At 39.0% G+C, this 21401-nt stretch overlaps 1 protein-coding gene across 5 annotated transcripts; it reads right to left on the minus strand.

Moving 5' to 3' along the window:
• Positions 1–1361: 1361 nt before the first annotated feature.
• LOC131227353 (AMSH-like ubiquitin thioesterase 3) lies at positions 1362–20446 on the minus strand. Of its 5 annotated transcripts, none has more exons than XM_058223135.1 (10): positions 20128–20446; positions 12445–12509; positions 7686–7761; positions 7485–7592; positions 7299–7366; positions 5701–5785; positions 5558–5625; positions 3985–4069; positions 3842–3909; positions 1362–1883 (listed from the first exon to the last, which is right to left on the minus strand). In XM_058223135.1, the coding sequence occupies exons 2-10, from the start codon at positions 12462–12464 to the stop codon at positions 1733–1735; spliced, it is 729 nt and encodes a 242-aa protein (XP_058079118.1). In that variant the 5' UTR covers positions 12465–12509; positions 20128–20446; the 3' UTR covers positions 1362–1732. The 5 variants fall into 5 exon arrangements, with proteins under 5 accessions (XP_058079118.1, XP_058079115.1, XP_058079117.1 ...); XM_058223132.1 differs by lacking the exon at positions 20128–20446 and adding an exon at positions 15131–15338; XM_058223134.1 differs by lacking the exon at positions 20128–20446 and adding an exon at positions 15131–15338 and having other exon boundaries at positions 1765–1883; positions 3809–3909.
• Between the last annotated feature and the right edge of the window lie 955 nt (positions 20447–21401).

Raw genomic sequence — 21401 nt, forward strand, 5'->3', positions numbered from 1 at the left:
GAGTGACTTTGATTTCACTCTTTCTTTTCTTTGAGTTCCACTCAGTTTTTAAAAGATGGAACCGAGTGTTCATACTTCATAACATGCATACCAGAGAAATCATCACGTACTTTGCACTGTATACGAACTTTTCACTCACAGACAAGTGAACCGTCCAAGAGATGGGCCCCACCATGAACATTAGCTTTTTGGGATATCAAATGATCAGCTCATTTAGTGGGCCATACCATTGTGTTGAGTAAGACCACCAGCTGTTGCTTGATTTCGAGAGCTATGCAAAACAAGTATGGTAAAAGACGCAGTCACCTTCAAATGATCAGATACAGCTGGTTGTATTACAAGTTCTGAAGAAGCCATTTTTTTCCCGCCAACATGTTAACATCCAGTCCGTGCAAGGGCTGTACAATGGGAATCGCCTGATGTGAAAACCAAGCAGATTCACTCAATTGGGTGCCACTCCAGTGCACTGAGTCATACCACTAGCAGTCCATTGATTACTCTGATGCATTGATTGACCTGATTTTCACATCAGGCGATGATCGTAGCGTGGCCCACCTTATCAACCGAATGGATGTTCTATTCATGCCACATGTACCCATGAAAAATTGATGGAATGTATCCAATCATCTCTCTTAAGACAAGACCCACCAACTTAGTAGGCCCAAAATGAATAACCACTTCGGGCCCATCACACTTGAATCGTACAATTAGAAACCTATCAACGGACAGATGGGAAGAACATTTGCAGTGGTAAGCATTGAACGTAGGTCCAGTAAATAAGCAACATTGTCAGGTAAGATCACCTATCTGCGCAATTTACAGAGAGTGGGCCATCCATCATTGAGAAGATAATGCCTAAACACAGCATGAAGATGGTCATTCTGCCAAACTCGTCTAAGCCACATAAGCCGATTTCATCTAAATGCCTCCATTTGAGTCGGTTTGTTTCCACAATCATAGACGGGTCTCTGAATAATTCAAAGGAAACATTCCTCTGTCTTTTGGGTTTATGGTGTTTCTTTCCAATCTCCCATCCACTCGTTTCTCACCCACTCTAGTTTTCTCGATGAATACAGCAAAAACCATCACTGTTTTTTAACAGAATCGCGAACCGTGTCCATCACTATCCCCTACGGTGCTGAAAGAATCTCCTTTTATGCAATAGGAGCCATGCCCAAGAACGGGGAGTGCCTATTGTTTGGGTCCTTGCCAGGGTATGCCCAAGATTGAGCTTTAGCCCATTCATTCATCTGGCCTAAATTCAATCATCAGCCCAGCCCATTTACTTTTGGGACCTAATTACAAAGCCACATAAGGTCCATGTCAGCCATCAACTAGACTGGATCCAAAGTAAAAAAGTATCATCTAAAACCCATACACATCACCCATATCATTCATTAAAGATATCGGTTTCACTGCAGGATACAGGACGATCCGACCCCATATTGCCTGGTGAACAGTGTGACACGCACAAACAGATTTTTAAACCATAACTCAAAAAAAGCCCATTTGTTGTTTCAATTAAACGGGCCCAAACAATCATCGATAAAATGGGAACCAGGCTCAGGCGGACGCTATGGCTGGAAGCTAGACCGGCCAAACCAGTTCATTGGAGTAACTAACCAGCACTGTAAACAGGGTAACTGAAATGGAGAAACTGAAGTCAAATTGATATCCTTTTACTAATTTCCAACTTGGAAATTTCTCAAGCTTCATGCGGACAGAGGTCTGATTAGCCCGTGGAAGATGTACAAGGTTCCTCAGCAGGAAGAGGCCATCTACCGTCATTCAGTGAAAGGACTGATTCAAGGGTAGATCTTTCAGATTCTGAATCACCACTATCTTTTACAGCCATGACCCCATCTTCAGCAGGCTGAATCAAGCTGTTTGCAATGAAAACACAGGATAAAGTGGATATCTCACCATGACTTCAAAGATAATAAGCATAGCAACAGAAGGATTAGCTGCAAAGATGGGCCCTTTTGAAGTGACATCAACAAAGGTTCAATGTAATAGAAACATGACAGTTGTAAGGGATATCTTTAGTGTTACGTTCCCTTCTTCAGCTTTAATCCCAAACTGAAAGCGAAAAACTACTGAATGTGGTGTACTTAGAGAAAAATAAAACATTTAGAACTCTAACCTTGGCATCTCGGCTTCAACTGGAGTTAGTCTAGGTTGCTTGGATAGTGGACCTGCATCCACAAGAGAGAAGTCAAGACAGTTTACAGCATATATGAAATAAATGTATTAGACAGATTAGACTATACCCCACTATCAGTGGAAGGTGGCTGCCATTGATCACAAAGCCCAATTGTTGGATCTAAGAAACAGTGTCTTGGGACAGGCAAAAATCTGTAAAAGAGCATCAGAAAAGCTTGGATGGATATAAAAAAGGATAACACAAGAATATAGCATGAGAATCAATTGATGTAACTCGATAACTTTTGTCAAATGCCTACCATTTTATGTTATAAACAAACTGCATAAAGGAACATATTAATTGAACATTTTAAACTCATCTCCGAGTACGACTCTCCAAGGAACCAAAACACTAAAGACTAGTCAGAACCAGTGTTTGAAATATCGGTATCGCGTAACGTATGGCACCCTTGGGATACTGATACGTATCGGTTATCGCATGGGAAGGGATATATCGGTTGTATCGTGTAATGTATTGCGGTTGTTGGAAACATGGGGAAACATTGGGAAATTGGTCAAATTTTTCAATGAAACTTCAGTGATTGTTAAAAAAGTCATCAACACACTCATAAATCATAACATTACAAAAAACAAGTGCACATAATAGGTTTTCTTTGTATGGGGTCCTAAACTATGCGTTGTTTAACTGAATTGATGCAAGTATATTTGAAGTCCCATTCATATAATTTATAAATGCAAAAAGACTTGTCGAAACACAACTAATACATTCAAAAGCAAAAGAAGAATCACTGGATCAGGTTACATGCATGTTTGATTTTATGTTTAGATACAAAGATTGCAACAATTTGCGAGAAATTGAGAATTTTTATTTTTTTTTTCAATTTTCCGCAACTCGGCCCAACTCCTCCAAATCTCAAAATCGAATCTCCCAAATCCCAATCCATAATTTTTCATGCAAAACATAAAAAAATTATGGATTTGTAACAATTTGACACTGATTTAACATTATTTATACAAGGAAAAGAAAAAAAAGAGGATCAAAGGTAAAAAATGCTTACTAGATTGAACATGTGCGTTTCGTATCGCACAGGTTACATACAAGATATATCGTGGGATATATCAGCTGATATCGTCAATACTTTAAACACTGGTCAAAACCATTGATCCAAATATGGGCGATATTATCGTTATCACAAGGTCAACGATACCGAAACTGCTGGCAGCTTAAAATTTTCTAAATATCATTAATATTTTCAATAATACTGACGATATAATTGATATCAGTGATATTTTGGGAAGAATCGCATATAAAAGTTCCCTGGTATTGGCGATACCATTGATAATATCCCCGATACCAGCAATAATATCCTTGATACCAAGGAAGCATCAACAAATAGGCAAAAATTTGATGAAAATTGATTTTATTTTTTTTTCCAAAAACCCAAAAATCTCCATTTAGGGAGGAGGGTTGTTGGAATTTTGTTCCTTAGGTGATCTCAATCACTCTTGGCCCCCTTTTAAGTGACATCAACAAAAGTTCAATTTAATAGAAACATGGCAGTTGTAAGGGATATCTTTAGTGTTACGTTCCCTTCTTCAGCTTTAAGCCCAAACTAAAAGCGAAAAACTACTGAATGTGGCGTACTTAGGAGAAAAATAAAACATTTAGAACTCTAACCTTGGCATCTCGGCTGGAGTTGGCATCTCGTCGACTAAAGTTAAGTCTAAGTTGCTTGGATATTGGACCTGCATCCACAAGAGAGAAGTCAAGACAGTTTACAACACATATGAAATAAATGTATTAGACAGATTAGACTATACCCCACTATCAGTGGAAGGTGGCTGCCATTGATCACGAAGCCCAATTGTTGGATCTAAGAAACAGTGTCTTGGGACAGGCAAAAATCTGTAAAAGAGCGTCAGAAAAGCTTGGATGGATATAAAAAAGGATAACACAAGAATATAGTATGAGAATCAATTGATGTAACTCGATAACTTTTGTCAAATGCCTACCATTTTATGTTATAAACAAACTGCATAAAGGAACATATTAATTAAACATTTTAAACTCAGTCTCGGAGTATGAGTCTCCAAGGAACCAAAACACTAAAGACTTGTCAGAACTAGTGTTTGAAATATCGGTATCGCGTGACGTATGGCACCCTTGGGATACTGATCCGTATCGGTTATCGCATGGGAAGGGATATATCGGTTTTATTGTGTAATGTATTGCGGTTGTTGGAAACATGTGGAAACATTGGGAAATTAGTCCAATTTTTCAATGAAACTTCAGTGATTGTTAAAAAAGTCATCAACACACTTATAAATCAAAACATTATAAAAAACAAGTGCACATAATAGGTTTTCTTTGTATGGGGTCCTAAACTATGCATTGTTTTAACTGAATTGATGCAAGTATATTTAAAGTCCATTCATATAATTTATAAATGCAAAAAGACTTATGGAAACACAAGCAAAATGTTCAAAAGCAAAAGAAGAATCACTAGATCAGGTTACATGCATGTTTGATTTTATGTTTGGATACAAAGATTGTAACAATTTGCGAGAAATTGAGATTTATTATTATTATTTTTTTCAATTTTCTGCAACTCGGCCCAACTCCAAATCTCGAAATCGAATCTCCCAAATCCCGATCCATAATTTTTCATGGAGAACATAAAAAAATTATGGATTTGTAACAATTTGACACTGATTTAACATTATTTATAGAAGGAAAAGAAAGAAAAGAGGATCAAAGGTCAAAAATGCTCACTAGATCGAACGTGTGCGTTTCGTATCGCACAAGTTACATACAAGATATATCGTGGGATATATCAGCTGATATCATCAATACTTTAAATACTGGTCAAAACCATTGATCCAAATATGGGCGATATTATCAGTATCACTAGGTCAGCGATACCAAAACTGCAGGCAGCTTAAATTTTTCCAAATATCATTAATATTTTCAATAATACTGACGATATAATTGATATCAGTGATATTTTGGGAAGAATCGCATATAAAAGTTCCCTGGTATTGGCGATACCATTGATAATATCCCCGATACCAGCAATAATATCCTTGATACCAAGGAAGCATCAACAAATAGGCAAAAATTTGATGAAAATTGAATTTTTTTTTTTTTTCCAAAAACCCAAAAATCTCCATTTAGGGAGGAGGGTTGTTGGAATTTTGTTCCTTAGGTGATCTCAATCACTCTTGGCCCCCTTTTAAGTGACATCAACAAAAGTTCAATTTAATAGAAACATGGCAGTTGTAAGGGATATCTTTAGTGTTACGTTCCCTTCTTCAGCTTTAAGCCCAAACTAAAAGCGAAAAACTACTGAATGTGGTGTACTTAGGAGAAAAATAAAACATTTAGAACTCTAACCTTGGCATCTCGGCTGGAGTTGGCATCTCATCGACTAAAGTTAAGTCTAAGTTGCTTGGATATTGGACCTGCATCCACAAGAGAGAAGTCAAGATAGTTTACAACACATATGAAATAAATGTATTAGACAGATTAGACTATACCCCACTATCAGTGGAAGGTGGCTGCCATTGATCACGAAGCCCAATTGTTGGATCTAAGAAACAGTGTCTTGGGACAGGCAAAAATCTGTAAAAGAGCGTCAGAAAAGCTTGGATGGATATAAAAAAGGATAACACAAGAATATAGCATGAGAATCAATTGATGTAACTCGATAACTTTTGTCAAATGCCTACCATTTTATGTTATAAACAAACTGCATAAAGGAACATATTAATTAAACATTTTAAACTCAGTCTCGGAGTATGACTCTCCATGGAACCAAAACACTAAAGACTTGTCAGAACTAGTGTTTGAAATATCGGTATCGCGTGACGTATGGCACCCTTGGGATACTGATCCGTATCGGTTATCGCATGGGAAGGGATATATCGGTTGTATCCTGTAATGTATTGCGGTTGTTGGAAACATGTGGAAACATTGGGAAATTGGTCCAATTTTTCAATGAAACTTCAATGATTGTTAAAAAAGTCATCAACACACTTATAAATCAAAACATTATAAAAAACAAGTGCAGATAATAAGTTTTCTTTGTATGGGGTCCTAAACTATGCGTTGTTTAACTGAATTGATGCAAGTATATTTAAAGTCCATTCATATAATTTATAAATGCAAAAAGACTTGTGGAAACACAAGCAATACGTTCAAAAGCAAAAGAAGAATCACTAGATCAGGTTACATGCATGTTTGATTTTATGTTTGGATAAAAAGATTGCAACAATTTGCGAGAAATTGAGATTTTTTTTATTTTTTTTTTTCAATTTTCTGCAACTCAGCCCAACTCCTCCAAATCTCGAAATTGAATCTCCCAAATCCCAATCCATAATTTTTCATGCAAAACATAAAAAAATTATGGATTTGTAACAATTTGACACTGATTTAACATTATTTATAATTTTATAGAAGGAAAAGAAAAAAAAGAAAAAAGAAAAAAGAAGATCAAAGGTCAAAAATGCTCACTAGATCGAACATGTGCGTTTCGTATCGCACAGGTTACATACAAGACATATTGTGGGATATATCAGTTGATATCGTCAATACTTTAAACACTGGTCAAAACCATTGATCCAAATATGGGAGATATTATTAGTATCACTAGGTCAGCGATACCGAAACTGCTGGCAGCTTAAAATTTTCCAAATATCATTAATATTTTCAATAATACTGACGATATAATTGATATCAGTGATATTTTGGGAAGAATCACATATAAAAGTTCCCTGGTATTGGCGATACCATTGATAATATCCCTGATACCAGCAATAATATCCTTGATACCAAGGAAGCATCAACAAATAGGCAAAATTTTGATGAAAAATGATTTTTTTTTTTTTTTTCCAAAAACCCAAAAATCTCCATTTAGGGAGGAGGGTTGTTGGAATTTTGTTCCTTAGGTGATCTCAATCACTCTTGGCCACCTTTTAAGTGACATCAACAAAAGTTCAATTTAATAGAAACATGACAGTTGTAAGGGATATCTTTAGTGTTACGTTCCCTTCTTCAGCTTTAAGCCCAAACTGAAAGCGAAAAACTACAGAATGTGACATACTTAGGAGAAAAATAAAACATTTAGAACTCTAACCTTGGCATCTCGGCTGGAGTTGGCATCTCGTCGACTGCAGTTAAGTCTAAGTTGCTTGGATATTGGACCTGCATCCACAAGAGAGAAGTCAAGACAGTTTACCTGCCTGATCTCATAATTCGTCTGAATCTGCTTTTTGACAGCGGGCCACTCCAAGGAAGACCCATTAGAAAAAATTTGGTGAACCTGATCTGCCTCGGCTACTTTTTTCATGTGTTTTCTGTTTTGTTCCTCAATCAGACTTTCAACAGTAGGTTTCAGTGTCTCTAGTTCAGTCAGCGCATTCAATAATTTCTGCATGAAAGTATTTCGAAATCAAATGAATGGATGCTACTCACGATTAAGATTTTCAGATAGAGGTATGGGAAAGGCAGAGTAAAAAAATACCTTCTCAAAAGAAAGCCTCTCTCTTTTTAAAGACACCAGGTAGTCTCGATGGCATGGTATAGTTTCAGACATTAAACTGTAGCAAGCAGATAATAACTCCATTACTCTAACAGTACCTAGATACCATCAGAAAGAAAGAAAATACAACATCTATGATTAAATAATAGTAGTCATGAGTCCAATTTCCAGATCTAATACCAGAAGTGTATGATAAGGTCCTGATGCATTAGAAAGTGAATAGTTTCATGATGCACCAGTTCATGCATGTACAGGCTACAGCTCATGGATCACGGCCAGTGATCTAACAGATGCATGAAAGATCTGTGATGCCTAAAAATCTCCTAGAACAGAAGATTCCAAACCTTTCAAATGGAGGCCAATTAATTGACAGTTAATAAGTTACTAGCTCTCAGATGAAATTCAGCAGTTTGGGCTTCCAAAATCACAAAACATTGATGAAAAACCAAAACCGAGTTAATAAAGAAATCAAGTTTGGGGTGGTGCTCCTCCTGGAATTCCCATCTGCAAATTCCAGGGCCAACGAGGGATGTGACAGAGAAAATGTGAAGGAAGGGCGCAGGCTATCATAGTTCAAAATCATTTCTGGATTGATACTCTCCCATAAAAGATTTTTTAGACTAACGAGAAGATACAACAAATATGTTTTGCCAATATGGCATTAAATTGAGGAAAGTTCACATGCATATCATTCAAGGAGTCATTTGATGCATGCACCAATACATTGATTTTAGAACATGCACAAGTTCATTTGGTTAGGTGGGAAAAGGTTCGTTCTCCAAAGCAAGAAATAGGTTTAGACTCTAGGGTTGGAAGTCTGTCTCCAACAGAAACAGTTGCTAGGTATTGGAGTATTTACAGGTAGCTCACGTTGCATCATCCTGAAGTTTCAGGACTGGCTGGGTATTGCAACTCCACAGTTGCTCAAGTGACTGCTCTATTGCAGCAGGTAAGGATCGCAGCAGCGCATCGAATGTCTCCATAATCATAGAAGGGCACTTGATTCTTGTTATAAACTGGATCAGGAATGGCCCTACCCGTAGAGGCTCACCAATGAATTAGAGGTAGCCATTGACATCGCTGATTCGCTATATGTCCAGTATTCCCAGGTTCTGCAATCTGCCAACTCTTAAGCAGGGGCAGAGGCGAAGGAGCCATATGCATCATCCTCTGAATGATTCTAGTGGTTAGCCCCTCTTTTATTCTAGGTAGGGGCAGGATTGTTTTCTTCTTGTAGAACTGCTGCGCACCTTTTGTTGGCTGTTCTTTTTTTCGCTAGAGCTTCTCCAATCTTTTAATCACATTCACCGAGCATTTGAAGAGGGACATAGTAAACTGACAAGTTTGATAAGTGGAATTGGCATGAGAGGTACACCCTCCAAACATCGAATATCTACACTTCCAACCCAATAGCTTCATTTTTTGTTCTTTTTGCTATTGAATTCCACAAATGAACAATAGGTTTATCCACACAAACAAACAACGGGTTTATCCACACAAAGGTATAGGCCAAGATAGGTCACTAGGAGGGAACTGGGCCTTGCAACCAAATTGGCTAGCTAGTTCTGCCCATCATCTCGCTTTTGATCAAATTAATCCTCAACTTTAAGAGAGCTTTAAAGTACTAAACAATAATCGACAAATTGTCTACCTGATGTTGATTAGCATTGCAAAATAATAAATTGTCATCTACAAATTGGAGGTGGGAGACTTGGAGAGTGTCCTTATCCACACTAAAACCTGAGATGAGGGCAACCTCACGGGCTTTTAACATCATCTTTTGGGTAGCAATCAATGAGGAAAGGGTAAATGAACTCTTAGAAGGGTAGATGAAAATTTAGTATGGTATGTTAAGTAGTAATCAATAGGGAGGAATGGGTAAGTGAGTTCCTTAAAGGGAAGATGAAAATATAGGCTGGTATTCATTATAAAGAACATTGCTTCTCTTTCAATAAGCGTGTTGAAAGAACCTATGGAAAGTTGGGCCAAGTTCTACATCCTAAAAGCTTTCTTTACAAAAGAATCATTAGGTAGTAGAAAGCTCTAACTAGGACCGTTGGTAAAGGCAGCTTTTAGCCAGCAAGTATGGCCTGGAGGAACAAGGGTGGTTCTCTTAGAAATCCTCCTTATATGGGGCATCAACCATGTGGAAGGTCATTTCGTCCCCAAGACCCAACCTCCTGGAAGGGCTCTCTTTTAGCCTCAGAAATGGCCTCCACATCAAATTTTGGTTTGATCATTATGCCTCGAATAGGCATCTTGCATCTCTTTTTCCTGCCCTGACTTCTACTGCTTCTAACATTAATGCCTCTGTAGCTTCCAGTTTTTCTAATGTTGGGTCTAGGGTATGGTACCCCTCCTCCGGGAGAGCCCTCTCTGATGTCGAGCTAGGCAAGCTTGCTACTGGAGCTTGTGTCTGGCATGTGGCCCATCCATGATGATGTTGACTCTCCCGTCTTGTCTTGGGAAAGCTCTGGTTCCTTCTTTGTTCGATCTTTGTTCAAGGCCCTTAGTTGTAGGTCCCCTGTGCCTCGTGAGGCCTTCCCCTCATTTCTTTAACGTTATGGGGCTTTTCCTAAGGTGTTTTTGTTTGCATGGCTCTTGGTTAGAGGAAGGATCCTCACTGTCAACGACCTCCATCGTCGTGGGATGGGTGCTTTGCTCATTTGCGATTGAAGTTTGGTCTGCCATCCTTAGCAGCTTCAACACTTCCTGAGTGTCTCCTAGCTCGATCCACGACCTTCTGTTCACCTGGCATGGAGTAGTACTTCAGAAGTCCAATTGCAAAGTTAGATGGAGGCTTTCCATTTTGGTCACTTTCTGGGTCATTTGGCGTGAGAGGAATCATTGCTACTTCTAGAACCATTGGGTGTCTGTGGCTCGGTGCGTTGCCTTGATCTTCGCTAACGTTGCAAACTAATCTTTGGCTCCTTAGGTGGTGGCTAGGTTCCTCCCTATTGGTGATTGTTTGGCCTTGGGCCTGCTTGATCTGTGGGATTGTTTTGCTTTGGTTTGGGCTTCTAGCCCAGTTGAGTTGTATAGTTCCGGGCCTTTTCTGTTTGTGTTTTGTTTCCGTTTGCCTTGCTTTTGTTGTTTTCTTGCTTTCTTTTTGCTTTTTGTTCCCTTTGGCCTTTCGGACCTTTAATCAAAATTTGCATCCTTTAGAAAAAAGCTCAACTTCAATGGGAGCTACTTTGCAATCTAGAGGTCGAGGTAATTAGAGGACTAAGAAATAGAGGTCTACTTTCGTAGGGGTTTGTAGGACCTTCATTTTTTGATGATTCCTATGCAACCAATGTTTGCTCTTTGCATTTATGTATTATGGATATTTTGTCAATCCCTTTTCTTTTTCTTTTCTTTTTACTTTTTACTTTTTCTTTTTTCCTTTTTTGAAGGCAACTCACTTTATGTGAATCCCATTTGCTCTAAAAGTTTACCAATCGTCTACGAGAGATCCATGATTTGAAGTTACATGCATTTGATCATCCAAAATACTACAATTCTTAGACATGCATTCCTCACAACATTTGAAAACAACATCTTAATTAAGAAAGATGAAACAAGAAGTGGTAATAATATGAACCCTTAATTAGTTGGGATCAGTTTTCGAAATATCAGTATCGCTACAAGTTTCATTGGCCAGGATATGAAAACATTATCAATATTGCCGATAACCGAAAATGGAGGGAAACATTGGGGAAATGATGGCAAACTTCAGGAGATGCTAAAACACATATTTGCATATTTATGAATCAAAAAATGCATACATAATAAGTTTCCATTAAATGGGAGCCTAAAAGCATGTGTTGTCGTAAAAAAGCAATCCAACCATTCCAACCATGCCATCTATCCATACAAACATCCATCGATATTTCAGGATATCAACAACACACGATATTTCGTAGAGAAATCGTCAACAACTGAAAAGGAAACAAAAGATTGTGGTCTCCATATCGCCCATGTTGCGATAACGATAATATCGCATTACGATCGATATTATTTTTGACAATTTGAACACTGCATAAATCATGCACCCATGAAGAAAATTTTGAAATGAATTTTTTTTTTTTTTTAATAAACAGATGTTTGGCGATATCGATACATTGGCCATATTATCAAAATATCACCAGTACATTGGCAATACAGGCGACACCTGGAATTTACACAGTCGAAAATATTGGCAATACAAGCGACACTTGAAATTTACATAGTCAAAAATATTGGCGAAACATTGGCAATGCTTAGCTATACATCGCCAGTACGCGGAATTTCTAAGACTACTAGTGTTATTGGTATCGCCGAGTTGGAGATACAGATAATGTCAGGGGTATTTCAATAATATTGAGGATACTCGAAACAATGGTTGGGATAAGACTTTGATGATGATGTGATGATGAAACAAGAAGTGGTAATTGTGCGGGATTTAGCACTGGAACAACGAGATAATGTGGTATATTAGTCCTTAGCTCAAGGATAAACATCTTAACATTTTATTATTTTTTTGTGGAAGGAAGATACCTCGTGGTATCACCTTCCACTAAACGCACCCCTATATAGCTGTATTTCATCATTTACTAAGGGTTGCAAATAAAGCAACAAACTTGCTTGCTAGAAATGGAGTATTTGGATTGTACATTTCTCCTTTCGAGCTTTTCTAACAAATTGTTACTTATCGAAAGGAAAAGGAATGACAAGAAAACAGAACAAAAGACAATTTCAGCCAGCCATGTTCTTTTCCGACCTTGAAAACTTCATAAGCATAATAAACAGAAGAATTATGTTCTTCTCCTCTCTGTAGCTGTCCGCCTGCACAGTCAAAATTTCAGCCAACAAGAAATTAGAAGCCTATGGAAAACCAGAGCTTCCACAAACTCATTAAAACCTTTCAAAACTAAGGTATGAAAGGCTACAATAAACAAAAGACAATCATGAACATCAGCACACAATGGGAAAAAAACAAAGCAAAACAAAACAAAAGCACAGGAAGACAAGCACAGGAAGACATGTAAACAACTACTGATAGGTTTAGGACTACCGAGCTAGGCAAATCAGAACAATAGTTTGCAGACTTTTTTGAAATTTACACACTGAAAACACAGGCCAGTTGATGCAAGTGACCATTCAGTCCAAGCATACAAGAAGCCCAACAAGAATAATGGAGCACAAAACAATGTCTATTCATCATACAGTCCATATCATGAGGGACGATCATATAGACCAGATCACACAGGCTGATCCTGCGGTCCAGCTTGCGTGGGCCGTATGGTCCACTAAATCAAGTTGAACGGTCCAATCCACATACAACTTGGCTCCATGGCCACACGCATGGTTATTATACAATTTATTTTGGTCTTTTAATTCTTAGGTTTGCAAGGTCACTTGGTAAGTAAATTTACCATGGTTACTTGGTCTAGTTAGTAGCTTTGGTTATTTTGGAACACTCTTTCTATACAAGGAGCGATTGTAGAGAGTTTTTAAGTAGTTTTTTGTATTGTCTAGAAAACCTAGAGTTTTCTCTTTCTTTTCTTGATATTACAGAAAAGGTTTGTTAAGAGTGAGTATATCTCTCTTGAATTTAAGGATGTGGCCGTACTCCAGGAAGTTTCTGAGATTATCCATCGCATATATCCATCGGGTCCTCCGCTGTCCACCTCATGCGGCAGCATCATTTCTCTTACTACCATCGAAGTTCTATTCATTGATGCCATGCAAATCTGACACAGGTAGTAGTGAATTCTAGCCAATAATAACAAAGTATAAGATCACCCAAAACCCATTTCCTTCATTTCAAAACTTACCAATAATTTAACAAGCACAAGAACGCATACAAATGGAACCTAATTTTCTTGAAATCACCTCGACTGATACAGAACAACCTTGATTAGGTGGCAATAATATTTTTTTCTGCCAGACAGTAAGATGTTTGGTTATCGTCTGCTGGCCCAATTCATATCCCCACCATGTTGCCGTATGAAACTTTGTTTTTTGGGCCTGTTTGGGCACCCTGTTTGGAAGGATTGAAGTTAGGGATAGTTTAATCTTTTCCATTGTATAGTTAGTTACGGATTGGATGCTTAGGTCGGTTATGATTAGCTAAGGGTTAGTTGTGGTTAGCACATAGTCACCAAGATTAGTCGCAAAGTAGTATAAATATCCTGTTTTTTGTAATTTTAATAGCTTTGGAATTGGATTTTGAGAATTGAGAGAATTTGAGAAGAAGTTGTCTAAGCTCTTGCCTTGCCTTCTTATATAGCTTTTGGGAGTGCTTGGACAACCCATCTCCTTGAATTCCCTTTTTCCCTTTCCCCCTACCTTCCTCTTTCACTTGGGGAATTGCTTGGGTGGGTTTCTTTTAACAATTTAAGCAATCTGAATCTATATCATTAATTAAGAGGAACACCATGATGATCATTGAACTTTTTCATTAAGAACCACCCATAATCTCCCCCCACTGTTCGCAAAAATCAAAATGAATATCAAAAAAGAAAAAGAAAAAGAAAATATACAGCAAAAAGTGAGTAAACAGTTTGGCAGACAGAAATCACAAAGACCGAATTGTTCAGCTCATCCAATAACTGCAGTTTTTGGGCCATGGCACATATCTGTGATGACAAAAAAAAACCATTGGTCTCAACCACTTTAAATGTGTCCCGTTTATGAAGGGGGAACACACTTCATTAAGTTCGATGAAGTGCATCACATAGCATTTAATCGTACAGCAAGAGAAATGGACAATCAAGCATCCACTTTCCCTTCTAAAAATGGAATCGAGATCTTCACCCACCTCGATTTATTTCCATGCACCCGCTTTCCATTTGGGAATTGAAATAGTACACTATTAAAAATAGTACAGAGTATTATTTTGATTGCCAAATGTATTTAAAAAAATAATAATAATACAGGCAAATCAAAAGTAGGGTGTGCAAATAGAGACTGCAAGCAGGCTTGTGCACACAATATCACACCGAGAGTCAGTGTGCAGATTATCTCCCATCATTAAAAGATGGACGACAAGAATACAACAAGCATTTCAAAATGCACACTTTCAAATGCCCAGTTTGAAATGCGCATTAAGATTCTTCCCAACATTATTGGATAGTATGAGATGCCGTGCACACCTGCACTTGATGCACACACAATGTTTTCAAATATATTATGTATAATCAACTCAAAATTTTTTACAGAATTGCCGAAAGGTCCTTGATCAATCCAAACCAAAGGTAGGGACAATGTAACACATAGCAATAACACAAATTTCACTGCAATTTACATTCCATAACAATTGAATATTCAAATTTCCCATTTCGATTCAGTAAAGCATCAGAATTCCTAGAAAATGAAAACAGAGTGAATTGCCAATATCAAACAGAATCGCCAAAGAAAAGCACGAACAGATAGATTTTTTCTGAAATTTAAAAACAAAATACCTGTCTGAGAAAACAATCAGCAATCATATAGTAGATTCTGAGAGCAATCCGATTGTCGACATCGTCCTTCTGCACAAATGCAGATATGCTGAACGCTCCTGAAGGAGATCCCATCTTTTTCTAGGGTTTTTTTTTCTTTTTCTTTCTTTCTGTTTTTTGAGGACGAGAATCGCTTATTCTTTCTTTTTTTTTTTCTTACCACAATCTGAGAATTGAACCCTGACCCCAATTTATAGGGTTGGAGCTCCGAGCGGAGGCGTTGGGGTAACGGATTGGCTACTCCCCCTGACACCAGCCCCAGGGCTGATGGTCGGTGCTCCGTGGGGCCCACCATGATGTATGTATTTCATCCATGCCGTCCATATGTTTTTACAGATCATTTTACGGGATGAGACCACAAATTAATTATATCACGATCTCAATTAGACCACATTATAGGAAGCAGTGTTGAATGAGCCTCGACCATTAAAAACATTTTGGAGGCCGTAAAAGTTTCGGATCAAGCTGATTTTTATTTTGTCCCTTCATCCGGGCCTGTATGACCTAATTAACAGATTGGATGTCCAATAAACAGTACAGTGGGCCTTAGGAATATTTTAATGGTGGATATCCAATCACTATTATTTTCATGTGGTGTGGTCCACCTGAGATTTAGATACCTCTCACTTTTGGGATGAAGAATAAAATGATCTTTAAAAATGGATGAACGGAATGGATGAAACACATACATCAAGGTGGGGCCCATGGAGCACCGACCACTAACCCCGCTTGTGTAGGGGTAGTAGCCAATCCGTTTCCAGTCGTTGGGAGAGGACGCGGGTTGTGTACCACCCACGCCCGTATCTAGCCCCGAACGGGTAGTTCTGTGGGTGGGCCCACCGTGATGTATCTGCTTATCTAAGCCGTCCATCCCTTTTATCATATTATTTTAAGGCAAAAATGAAAAAAATGAGGATGATCCAACGCTCGAATGAACCACACCAAAGATGATTCTTGCATTTAATGCAACATGCATTTCCAGCGTTGTGCATTTAATGCAACCAAGCTTATTATTTGGTGTGGTCCACTTGATCGTTGGATCTACCGCGGGATTTTTTATATAATGGCTTAAAATAATCTAATAAAAAAGATGGACGGCTTGGATAAACAGATACATCACGGTGGGCCCGCCCACAAAACTGCATTTAATGCAACATTTTGTGCATTTAATGCAACCAAGCTTATCATTTGGTGTGGTCCACCTGATCGTTGGATATACCTCGTTTTTCTTATAATGGCTTAAAATGATCTAATAAAAAGGATGGACAGCTTGGATAAATAGATACATCACGGTGGGCCCGCCCACAGAACTGCCGGTTCGGGTCTAGAGACGGGCGGGGGTAGTACGCAATCCGCGGCCGCAGAAATTTCCTACCGTACAACCCATTTATGGCCCATTTACCTGTTTAAGCCCACATCTTTTTAGCTTCCAAGAGTACCCCGGACGTACGGACGTCTTTTCATATATGTGGGCCCCACGTAGCCTCCGACAACAGTAACTTCCACGTCCCTCTAGAGCAAAGAGGAAGAATCATCGTCTTGTTTGGCAGTCCAGAGCCGGGCATGGGACCGAGTCAGATTGGATTGGGTCCAACTTGACTTTCAGATTTTACATGCCAACTTGAACTCGAACTAATTTAGGAGAATGAGTCCGGGTCATCTGATTTGGACTGACCCGAACGCCTGCAGTCCTAAGCCGATCTGAGTCTGACTTAATCATGAAAATCGAGTCGAATCAGATTGGGCAAAGTTTGAATCGATTCTTTTTTTTATTTCATTTTTTCAAAAATAATAGAGGCTGTGGTGGGTGCCTACATTCAGCGTTAAATAGCCAAATTCTCAAAGGGTTGAAATATCCCATTGAGGGTTTATCCACCATACAAAAGTGAGAAGCATCATATAAACAGTTGAGATCATTTGAAGATGATACAGATTGAAAGGCTAAGGACCCTTTCATTGAAAAAAAAAACCAATTGCAGTGGTTCGAGTCCCAACACATCTCATTCCAATACATTGGGATGTATTCCATCGAACTGCTTAACGAATTCAATATAGAAGAAATGACCAACATGGGAAGGGCTTCACTTTAATTCATAACAACAAACAAAATCTCAGTTCCAATTCCATGTTTTTCAAGTTGAAACTAAAATGATCTGATTTGTAATTTGGGAGCTAGTCACTTGGTATGAATGGAGTGGGTTTTGCAGTTGAAGAGATTGATAAATGCAACCAACGCAGGTACTCGAACATGGATAGTGAGAAACTAAAAATTACAAATCCAATACCCATCAATGGCAAGTTGAATTTGGGGAGCCACCACTTACAAAATCTCAGTATAGTAAATCAACACCAAGAATGCAGTTCAGATGGTTATCCTAAGTCATGAAGTAGAATTTCTCTTTGGAATGATTTAAGGAGAGCTTGGACAAGGATATGACAATGATGGGTTGAAATAGCCATCATTGAAACTTCTAAAAATCAGAATTTAGGATTGCTAAACCAATCAGACAGGGAACAGTAAAGAATAAGAGAAGTCATTTTCAACGAGTAAGAAAACAAGAAAGTTTGTTTCTTTTTCCAGGGATGGAAGATGCCATCTCGTTGTTCGAGATCCATGCCATCCATAAGGTGGGCCTTATCATATATGAGCTGCAGTAAGATTAAGAAGCTATAACAAGTGGCCATTAGCTTGTGAAATTACCAGTGCACAGTCACCTTCTCATGTGGCACAAGAACTTGTGAAACATGTGAATGGTGTAGCATCTCGTGTCCACAATCAGAATAGTGGTCTGTTTGGATGCACCGTCGTAAGGGCATTCCATGCCTAAATGCTGTTTTGAGACAAACCCATTTTCTGTCAACTATCAAAACAGTAGTCTGTTTTGATGCACTTTCCAAAGGGCGTTTCGTGCCTTGGATGGAGTCAAACTCATTTTCATGTCGTCCATGCAGTTAGATGCAAACCCCATTTGATCCCCCACTAGTAGACACCACTTGACAAATTAATAATAAATAAATAAATAAAATCTGCTTTGAAATCAAGCAAGAACTTTATCAATAGCAACTGATAATTTCAATAAAATCTGCTTTGAAATCAAGCAAGAACTTTATCAATAGCAACTGATAATTTCAATAAACTTGTGCCGATCATGGCCGAATACTTTCAGAATCAGTATATTTAGAGCTGGGCATCTTAGACCCGATTCGGTGGATCCGACCCAACCCGACTAGATCCGACCCGATTCGAGCCGAACCGACGGTCTAGATCGGGCAGGTTCGTGTAGGATCGAGCAGATCCGACCGTTAATTTGGTCAAGGTCGGGTCAATGGGAAATCAAACCGTAACGAACCGAAATCTGACCCATTTGAAACCGATCCGATCAAAATCGGACCGGCCCGGAAGTAGTAACTAGTAAATTACAGATTTACCCCTCACCTATATATATATATATATATATATATATATATATCATTTTACTTTTGTTTTTTAACCCTATCCGTCCCTCTCTAGTCTTTACCTGCACGGCCGCACCCCCAAACCCTAAATGCCCAAAACCAAAACCCTCTCATTCATCCGTCATCCTTACCCGCACGGCTGCACTCCAGTCCCGTTCCGGCCATTCAAGGGGGAGAGAGTGTAAATGATAAAAAGATGGGGAGATGGAAAACATCATGGTAGGACTAGTTCACGGTCTTGATGAGGAGGGGCGTGAAAGAAAGGAAACATGAGGTCTTCTCCCCCCTCAAGTTTGGCCAAGTAATAGTGGTCGCTTTGCTTGCAGGTCTTTTATGATGGCGATCCACCCTTGACCACATTCAAGATCAAGTATATATCAGAACCCATATATATCTTTTCTCTTCTTCTATTTTTTTTCCTCAATAGATGAAAATTGAAGCTCGGGCAAGTTTTCTTATTAGGAAAGCCTATGAAATAGAACTCTTAGGAGTATGTAAAAACCAACTAAAGAGTGTAAATCAAACTTGATTTCTTTAAAAACCAGCCTCTATTATTTTTCAAATTTAAAAAAAAAAAAAAAAAAACTCATCCGAACTTTGCCCAATCCAATCCGACTAAGTTTTCATGACCGAGTCGAACTCGGATTGGCTGAGAATGGCAGAGTTTCTAGTCGGTCCGAGTCAGATGACCCGGACTCGGTCCTGGATTGGTCCGAGTCCAAGTTGGCCCATGAGGAATCTGGACCAGGTCGAGTTGGATCGAATCTGATCCGACTTGATCGGTCCGATGCCCACCTCTAAGTATATTCCCCCCTTTTCCCCCTTTACATCAACCATGAATCTAACATTGCCAATATGATCCCTAAAAATCCTTTCAAGAGCAATAATCCCAAATCAAGAACACCAAATGCAAGTAGAAACCAAACCAGATTGTCATACTTCAGGAAAAAAAAAAAAGGACATCCAAATGATGCTCACACATCAGGACTCGCCCCACGCATACCACGAAGCTCAAGCATGCCAGATCAAAACCATTCTATAGGAGGGCCACACCAAGTATGTTCTCCGGTCAAAAATTCAAGTCGCTTTGCTCATCATAAGGGCCATACCCGCACATTAGACTTGAAACATCAGTCGGTATTTTTTAGCCATTTGTTTTTTTAGTACCCACGGTCTATTGCACAGCAGACCGACCTGAATTTGAACCAGGGTACATACACAGGAAAGCCTTCCTATGAATGGCCCCGATATTTCAAACGGGTGTCAATTTGACACGTGTGCAGCATAAAAATCACAATTGAACTCAAAATCCAAAGAAAAAAGAAATCAAAAGCCACACCGGATCCAAGAATAAAATCCACACACAAACCCTAACATTTCTGAATCAGGAATGCCCAAACACATCGAAAACAGAATTCAAACGTCTATAGAAAACTGTGAGAGAGAGAAATCTAGGGTTGAGAGAGAGAGAGAGAGAGAGAGAGAGAGGAGATTGAGCATACCTTGAAATGTTGTTGGAAGCCTTTGCATGAGGGCGAGGAGATGAGCGCTTTTGCACGAGGGCGCGTGTGGACGCCACTCAACTTTTAATAACCAACAAATGCCACAGAGCGAGTGAGACAGGCGGTTGTTGGACAGTACGGGTGTTGGGCGCTAAAGAAGAAGAGGAGACTGGAGAGGAAGAAGATCGGGAAGGGGAGGCTGGAGACTGGAGAGTGGAGAGGAAGAAGAAGAAGAAGAGGCTTGTTCGTTTAACAGGGTAAGAAAAGAGGGGAGGGGTGTAAACGAGCTAGGGTAAAAAATTAAAAACAATATTTATACTACCCGCTCTGGGTCGGGTCTAGTCGGTTCGGGCCGAATCCTTTCGGTTCGGGTATCCGGGTCGGATCGGTCCGGATAGACGTCTATCTGGACCCGACCCCAAAGACGATTGGATCTAGGTGGATATACTTGATCAGAATGGCACCGAGTCGGGTCGGATCCATCGGATCGGGTCCAACATGCCCACCTCTATTTGGCACGCGAGTGAACCGTTTGTGACCCCGAATTCATCGACGACGGTGCTGCCCTCATCTTGAGTCCCACCTTGATGTATTTATGATACATCCACTCAATCCATCCTTTTTTCCATATCATTTTATGGCATGAGACAAAAATCTAAGAAGATCCAAATCTCAGGTAGACCATACTATAGGAAACAGTGTTCAATTTTTTCCATATCATTTTATGGCATGAGACAAAAATCTAAGAAGATCCAAATCTCAGGTAGACCATACTATAGGAAACAGTGTTGATTGAAGGACTTGCTATTAAAAACTTCATATGGCCCACAATAATGCCTCTGTAATGTTTATTTTCCATTCAACCCATTAGTAAGGTCACATAAATATGGATGAAAGAAAAAAACAAATCTCAACTTGATCTAAAACTTTTGTGGCCCATCAATGTACAGTTACCACTGTTTCCTATTGTATGGTCCACCTGAGAATTGGATCTACTTAATTTTTTAGTCCATGACCAGAAATGATATGAAAAAACAGATGTACGATGTGGATATGATATAATACATGAAGGTGAGAACCAAGATAAGTGTGAGACCGGGGTGAAAAGGTCGAGCAATATGTTGGGGGGGAATAGGACTATGCCAAATAAAAAATTAACGAGCGGAATATAGACAACAGATAGCCAAATAAATTGCAAATAACAAAAAGAAATGACAATCTCAAAAAACAAGTATTGAGAGGTTGATACAAACTTGGTTCTAAGGACAACCTAA

The sequence above is a fragment of the Magnolia sinica genome, chromosome 15, assembly GCF_029962835.1.
Source record: "Magnolia sinica isolate HGM2019 chromosome 15, MsV1, whole genome shotgun sequence".
Lineage (NCBI taxonomy): Eukaryota > Viridiplantae > Streptophyta > Magnoliopsida > Magnoliales > Magnoliaceae > Magnolia > Magnolia sinica.

Bases quoted from the DNA above. Each gene is read 5' to 3' on its own strand.
- LOC131227353 (XM_058223132.1), bottom strand. From the start codon at position 15,244: ATGGGATCTCCTTCAGGAGCGTTCAGCATATCTGCATTTGTGCAGAAG. The intron at 12,510-15,130 runs GTATTTTGTTTT...TTGACTGTGCAG, and splicing joins CTGATTGTTTTCTCAGACAG to GCGGACAGCTACAGAGAGGA. The intron at 5,626-5,700 runs GTATAGTCTAAT...TTGTGGATGCAG, and splicing joins CACCTTCCACTGATAGTGGG to GTCCAATATCCAAGCAACTT.